Genomic DNA, 7,013 nt, shown 5'->3' with positions numbered 1-7,013 from the left:
TCTCTCACCAACAGAAGTTGGTCCAATAAAAGATATTACCTCACCCACCTTGTCTGTCTATAGGCAATATCCAGAGCTGTGGCCCAGTCAGAGGCTCTGCTGGGCATATGACCCTTTCTCAGATATCTGTAACCATGTGCCAATTTCCCAGTATCTGAGGTTCATGGAGCCAGGTGCAGAGGGCAAAAGGTCAGCCAGTGTAATGGTAGATGATGGGGATGGCGCAGAGGGGGAAGGGATAGTGTGTGTAAAGGCAGCTGTGCCCTAGGAGAGGATGGGGGACCCTGAAGGTGGGCAGAGGGGGGGAGGGCTCATCCAGGGTTTGTATTCAGCTTGCTAGCTTCAGCCATGCTGTGGTTACATAGGAGCACATTCTCTGACTTTATTCCCTTTGTAGTGCCAGTCAGTTACAGGGAAGATGTTTCTAAATGAATGATATCAAATGGGTTCAGGTGCATATTTCAGAAGCAAAGAAGGTAAGAGGCAAATCTGGTCTTCTGGGAATTACAGTTCATTCAGTCAGGGGCTACAGAGATCTCATGAAATCTCCGTAGAGAGTTGTAAGGCTGCTCTTCTGCTCACATTTCTGTGAGGCTAAAGGCAAGAGGGCATTTTCCTTCTCCTGCTCTTTCCTGTCTGACAGTCCTGCTGAAGGACAGGAACCAACAGTAAGAAGATCCCAGGTGCTACCAAGTGGATGATGCCCTCTGTGGGTGCGCAACTTTTGAGAGAGGAGCTCCGCCATGGGCAGTGCCCTCAGCTAGGAGCTGAGTGTGAACGTGGGGGGGTGGGGGCAGAAGTCCTGGCTTGCCTGCCTGCCGCGGGCACCCCCTTTCCCCTGCAGCTCTTCCTGGCAGGGGTCACCTGGTTTAACACTTCTGTTGCATCTGTGCTGCTGATCCCTTAGGCTCTCCCTCGCCCCTCCTAAGCCTGCGCCCTTCCTCATTGGCTGGCCAGCTCCGCCTGGCTCCCCCATTGGCTACCGGCCCCTCCGGCCGCGTGCGTGTCCCGGCTCCGCGGCCTCCCATTGGCCGGGGGGACCCTCCCAGGAAGTTTAAAAAAAAAAGCAAAGCAAAGGGGGAGGGGGCGGAAAAGTTTCTGGGCGGCTGGGAGCGAGCGGAGGGAAGGAGCCGATGGCGGGGCTGGCGCCGCGGGAGCGCTGAGGCCGGGCCCCTGCACGGGCTGGGCCGGGCCCCCCCCGCCCCAGGCCAGCGCCGCCCGCAGCCGGCATCATGACAGTGAGTCTCCGCTCCGGCCCGGCGCGCGGGGGAAGCTAGTCGGGAGCTGATCCCGGCCGGGGCGCTGAGGACGGGCCGGCCGGCGCCGAGTGGGTTTTACTGGGGACCGTGGAGCCGCCCTGGGGCCTCTCTCCTGGCGCGGGGGGGCGGCTGCTCGGTGCATGGGTGAGCCGGTGTCGTGCAGCTGCGGGCCGCCCGGTCGTGAGCCGAGCGCTCTCCTGCTCGGGGGAGCCAGATCCGGGGCTGGACGGGACCCACCCTCTGGCTGTTCTCGGTCCTGGCTTACGCGTTTGGAAGGCGCCCATTGCTGCAGTCACTGGCCTCTGGGCTGCTGGTCCCCTTGCATGGACCCTCCCCCCAGGCTGGTCTCCCCACCACCACTTGCACTGCACAGGTCTTGTGGTTTCAGTTGCCTTTTATTATTTACAGGAAGTTAAGTCAAGCAGCAGCTGTTTGCTAGGGCCCCGGGGCGGGTTGGGCTCTTGGGGTGGCATGACTGCATCTGTGAGGGGCAGGCCAGCTTTGGGGTGGGGGATAGAGGAGGTATGTGCAGAGGGGGTTGTAGGCATGATGCTACCTCTGGGGCAGCAAGTGCCAGCTGGCGATGCTATGTCAGTGGTGGGACAGTAGAATGTGGAAGGGGCAGAGCTCTCAGACTGGCAACAGAGTAGGGTCTGCTCCGAGGCAAGTGCCTGAGGGCATTGGCTGTGCACACACAGGGCAGGGAGGGGAGAAGGAGTGAGTGAACGAACAGGGCAGTGAGGTTTTTTTCTTTTTTTTTTCTCCTCCTCCCCAGCTTGAGAAGGGAGAGACAGCCTGGTCTCTGAGAGCGGGGAGTAGAGATTGTCAGTCTGGGTCGTGGGCTGCAGCCTGGTGGGGGACCCATGGTGTGCGAGGGAGTGGGCTGGTGGCCAGGCTGGATGGTGGCCAGGCTGGAACTGGATGGGGAGGCACCAAGGGAGGCTGGGATGCGATGACCCTGGGCACCGTCATGAGCTGTCAGCCTACGCTTCCTTACAGCATCACAACATCCTGCAGCTTTTCCTGTCCTTCCTGGTGACACCCCGTCCTTTTCCTCCTCCCCCACATGGGGTCAGGCAGAGGGGGGCTCATGGAATGGGAACTTTGCCCAGCCTGGGTGTAGGAGTGGAGCTCCCTGGTGAGATGTCGTGTTGTATCTCTCCCCCTTCTCCCCCAAGTAATAGAGTGAATCTTCCCCCATCACTAACCCCTCCCTTCTTCTCCTCACTTGTCTGTGTTTTCCCTGACTTGGGGAGAGCAGATCCATCTTGGGAAACAGCCAAGCAGTGCCCGTGACTGTGGTGGAATGGCTGTTATCTCTAGCAGAGCTGGGTTCCTGCCGATTAGATACCCAAGACTTAACAAATGCACTGCCTAAAGCTCCATTCCCCCCCCCCCCCCTTCTGTCCAGTTTTGCTGATCCAAGCACCCCCTGCTAATTCAACCCAGGCAGCTCTCCCCACCCACTTCATCTCAGTCCTCAGCTGCAGCACCTCTGCGTGTTGATCCCCACCTCGGATATTTCAGTCCTTGGCAGGGAGGGTAGATGTGTGAAACACACAAACAGAAACTAGGATACCAAATTTACATCGCTAATGACCTTGTTCAGGATTTGAACTTGGCCTTTATTTAGAAGTGAGAGGCCCTTGCACTGAACCCTGCTGTGCTGCTGCCTCCAGCACACACTGTAAAAGAGGATGTGGTTTAGGGGAAGAGGCAGTGGTTGGCTCTATCTGCTGAGGGTGGTACAGGAAGGGGACCAGCATTCCTAGGCCCTGGAGGGAAGGTTGCTGCACACAGCAGAATAATGGAGGTGACAGGCTGGGCTGTGCATCCTTGCTCCTGGAGGCAGTTCTCACAGGGATAGGCAAAGCACAACATCCACTTGTTTTCACAGCATGAATGAAATTGGGAGCTGTGTGGGCCCTTGATCCAGCAGAGGGAGTAACTCTGCTTTCACCAAATAGATCATGGGGCAGCTTTCCTTCCCTTCTGTCCTGAGTCCTCTGTCACGTGAATACCCTTATACAGGTCTGTCGCATCTTACGCGCATTTAGCATGTGCAATTTCAACTTTATGCAGTCGGCAAAAACAAAAGAAGAGAAAACCAATAATTTTAATACTATACCTGTAGTGCAGGCGATTTCGCCCGCCATTGAACTCAATGGGGTTTTGGCTATACGCGGTTTTCACTTTACGCGCTAACCGCGGAACGGAACCCCCGCATAAGATGAGACAGACCTGTATTAACAAGATGAGGGGGAAGGGTGTCTCCCTGGAGCTGAAATGTTTCAAAAGTCACTGTGCATGGTAGAGAAAATGGAGCTGGTTCTGACCAGTGGCTCTGGGGAACGTCTGGGAAAACGCAGGAGTTGGTGCTGGTCCCCAGAAGTTAGAACTGGAAAAGACCCATCAGATCACCCAGTCTCTCTCCCTGCAGCCAGGGTAGGATTGTCCCCTGGGGGACAGTTCCATAGGGTTCTAGCCAGTCTGGTTTTAAAAGTTTAAGGGATGTTTAAAAGTTTAAAAGGGATGGGGCCTCCTCCATCCCCCCACCCTTGATAGGCTACTCCATAGCCTAATAGACCTAACTGTATGGAAGTTTCTTCTGAATGTTCCCTTTCTTTGCTTAATTCCTTATTTCTAGCTATACCCCCTGGTACCACCCTAATTCCTTTCCTTCTTTGGTGTTTACATTCTTCAGATATTTGCAGACTGTTATCATGTCCCCCACAGTCATCACTTAGCCAGGCTAAGCATATTCTGCTCTTATTGTAAACCAGTCACTCCAGCCCCTTGAGCACTTCTTCTCCAAAGCCCTTCCAACTTGTCAATCTCTTTCTAGGGGTGTGGTGTACAGAAGTGAATGAAATGCTCTGGGTGGGGCCACACCAAAGCTAAGTAGTCCTTGCCCAAGGCCTCTGGACATGCAGCCTAAAGCAGCATTTAAGGAAGGCTGTTTTTTCTGTTTTGCTGCCATATCCAATTGCAAAGTCTCTAGTTCGTTGTCTGCTGTCACCCCAAGGCCCCTCAACATCCCTGCTTTCTCGCTTCTCCCTCCTGCTGAATTTCTGTGTTTCAGAATATTTTTCCCCAGACACATTATCCCATGCTGTTCCAAATGGAATCTCCTTTTTAGTATGTTGCCCATTGGCTAGATTCCATGCTGTGCTGCCTGGGACAGAAGGTGCAGCTTGTGGGGGTGAGGGGGCAAAGGTGGCTTTAAGCCATCTCTTGCACCTCTTGAAATACCAGCCCCAGCATAAGCTACAACAGCCCCAGGGCTTATGGCAGCTTCCCCACAGCTGCCTGTAGGCTGCTCTGCAACCCCGAATAGCTATAAAGAAAGTGTCACGGTCAGGAAGACCCCTCCTAACCCGGGTGCACCCCCACACATGCAGCTGCAAGGGAAGCAATACAAGGCCACATATGCTGCCCTTACGTTGTTCCTGTGTTGGGGGAATTCTTCCTGAAGCCTCCTTTATGGTCCCTATACCGGACATGGGGGCTGGAGCAGGTTTCAGAGTCTGGTCCAATGCTGCTAATATGTTGTTGAAGTCCTCTGGCATTGCTGTGTCCCTTCTGGGGTTTGCAGCTCCTCCCAATGTAATGTCCTCTGCTAATATCAGTTAACTTGATGATTAATGCTCTGGTAGTGTAAATCACAAATAAGATGAGACTTTGCACTGATCCTTGTGGCCACCTCACTAGACATCTGCCTCTTGCTCAGTATACTGCTGTTTTATCCTTCCCCTTTTTTAGGATCATACTTGGGGTTTTAATCTGCCTGACCATGATATTTATCCAAGGCCATTGGAACTGGTTCATCGGTTAAGATTTTGTAAAGAGACTGAATCAAATGCATTACTAAAATCCAAGTTTGACACGTACTGTGTCCCTGTGTTCGTTTAGATTTTTTTTTTTTTTACGCATTACAAAAATTAGGCTTGACTGGCCAGTTGTTATTTATAAGTCCGTGCTGCTTATTGGGATATCTATTACTCACCATGAAGTTCTGGGAAGCTGCAGTGTGGACATCTGGTGGAATAGAGAATGATGCCATACTGCATCTGGGGACAAGGGGTGGGATTGGCTAGCAACTGGGCTGGCTTTGCTCGGTGACCTTAGGGTACCTTGGTTTAGTATCTGGGAGTGTATTGTTTGCGATGCACATGTGTTTGGCAGCATGTTGGTTTTATGTTCCATTTCCCTCCCTGCCCCGCCCCCAGTTCACAGCCAGCTGTGGGAGCGCTGGATTGGAAGGGGGAGCAGCTGCTGCATAGATGCAACCACATAATGTGACGAGTGTTGAGGGAGGCATGGGGGGGAAGCCTGGCGTGACTGTGGGGGTGGACAACATCAACAGGATAGTAAGATTGGGGGACGGGTGCGTGTCTCCCTCCTTGTCCCCCACTCTCAGAGGCCGCTCTAGGCGAAGGCAAGCCAGCAGCTGCCTAGCACGGCAGATTCCTGGCAACCTAGGGTATGACCTCTCCCACAATAACCTGCCCTGGTGCTGGCTAACTATCCGGGTGGACCCCTCTGCATGTTAACAGTTTCTTAATGCCCTTTGATCTAGTGCCATTTCAGGGCCCTAGATCAAAGGGAATTAATGAACTGTGCTCCCTGTGTGCATTAACACTCACCCAGACCTCAGCATGAGCTATGTGGCTGGAGGGCCTGTCTAGGTGGGGGCAGCTGCTGCCTGGTGGGAGCCTGCCACCTGGTCGGGCCCCTGGTGGGCTTTCTCTGGATGAGCCTCAGGATGAGGGGCTGTCTGGGTGGGTGGCAACCAGGTAAGTGGCATGCCCTCCCATCTGCCCCATGCCCTAGTCTTCCTGCTCCTCTCTGCCTCCCGAGTCCTATGCCCACTCCTCTCCATCCCCCCCCCCCACTTCCCCCTGTGTCTTAGCCCATCTGCCAACTGGGGTCTTGCCCCCACTCTATCTCTCACTTCATTTGCCCCCAACCAGAGATGGGGAGGGGTGTGGGGGAGAGGGCAAAAGGACAATTGTCTACCCGCACCCATCTCTCTAAAAACCTGTCTGGGAGAGAGCATGCCATGGCCCGACTGACGGTCTCCAAGGTCCTGCTCTATGGCGTTCTGGCAGCTGAGCCCTCAACCTGCTGGCTGCTACAGGGACCAATGGGTCTGTCCCCTGAGGGTCTCTGGCTCACCAGTAGGGAGGGTGAGGTCAGGAGTGGGGGGAGGCAGGGCCTTTGAGAGGGTGGGGGGAGCAATACATACACACACATTTGCACTCCTTCTGGTGCCTGTGCCCCTAACCCCCAGGGTCTGCCTCCTTCCCCAGTCATCCTGCTCCACTGTACTGTGCCGCCTCCGCCCCCCAAACCTAACTGTGCCTGGAGTCCTTTCCCCCCCCCCGCCCCCCATTCTGTTGGCTCCCTCTTCAAGCATCCTGCCCCTGTGTCTTGTCTTCCCACCCCACCTGTCCCATGAACTTCTCCCTGCCCCCTGTAGCCCCCCATCCCTTTTGTCCACCATTGTGTCCTGGTCTCCCCCTGGTCCTAGCCCCCATCCCCACCCCAGGTCCTGACTCCAGTTCCCCTGTATTATCCCTTCCATTGTTCCACCCATCTATTGTGTGGGGCCCCCTCTCCAGCCTCATGTCAGGGATCCCTTTCTGGCCTGTTGCAGCTCCCCGTATACCCTTGGGTGCCCTTATCTCACACCGAGGGGTTTGCTCAGGATGGGGGTCTAGAGTCCATCTGGGCGGGGGGGGGGGGGGGGGG

General features: G+C 55.0%; 1 protein-coding gene across 1 annotated transcript in view; it reads left to right on the top strand.

Annotated features, from left to right (window-relative positions):
* The first annotated feature begins 1,108 nt into the window (after window positions 1-1,108).
* The window catches only part of TRIOBP (TRIO and F-actin binding protein), a 24,492-nt gene continuing 18,587 nt past the window's right edge, over window positions 1,109-7,013 (top strand). The window contains exon 1 of the mRNA XM_026657544.2: window positions 1,109-1,238. Within this exon, the coding sequence (XP_026513329.1) occupies window positions 1,233-1,238 (6 nt within the window). The 5' untranslated portion in view covers window positions 1,109-1,232. The remainder of the gene's footprint in view (window positions 1,239-7,013) is intronic.

The sequence above is a fragment of the Terrapene carolina genome, unplaced genomic scaffold, assembly GCF_002925995.2.
Source record: "Terrapene carolina triunguis isolate 2854851 unplaced genomic scaffold, T_m_triunguis-2.0 Scaffold247, whole genome shotgun sequence".
In the NCBI taxonomy this organism is placed as follows: Eukaryota; Metazoa; Chordata; order Testudines; family Emydidae; genus Terrapene; species Terrapene triunguis.
Note: the sequence above shows the minus strand (reverse complement) of the source record. Positions and strands in the feature narration are given on the sequence as shown.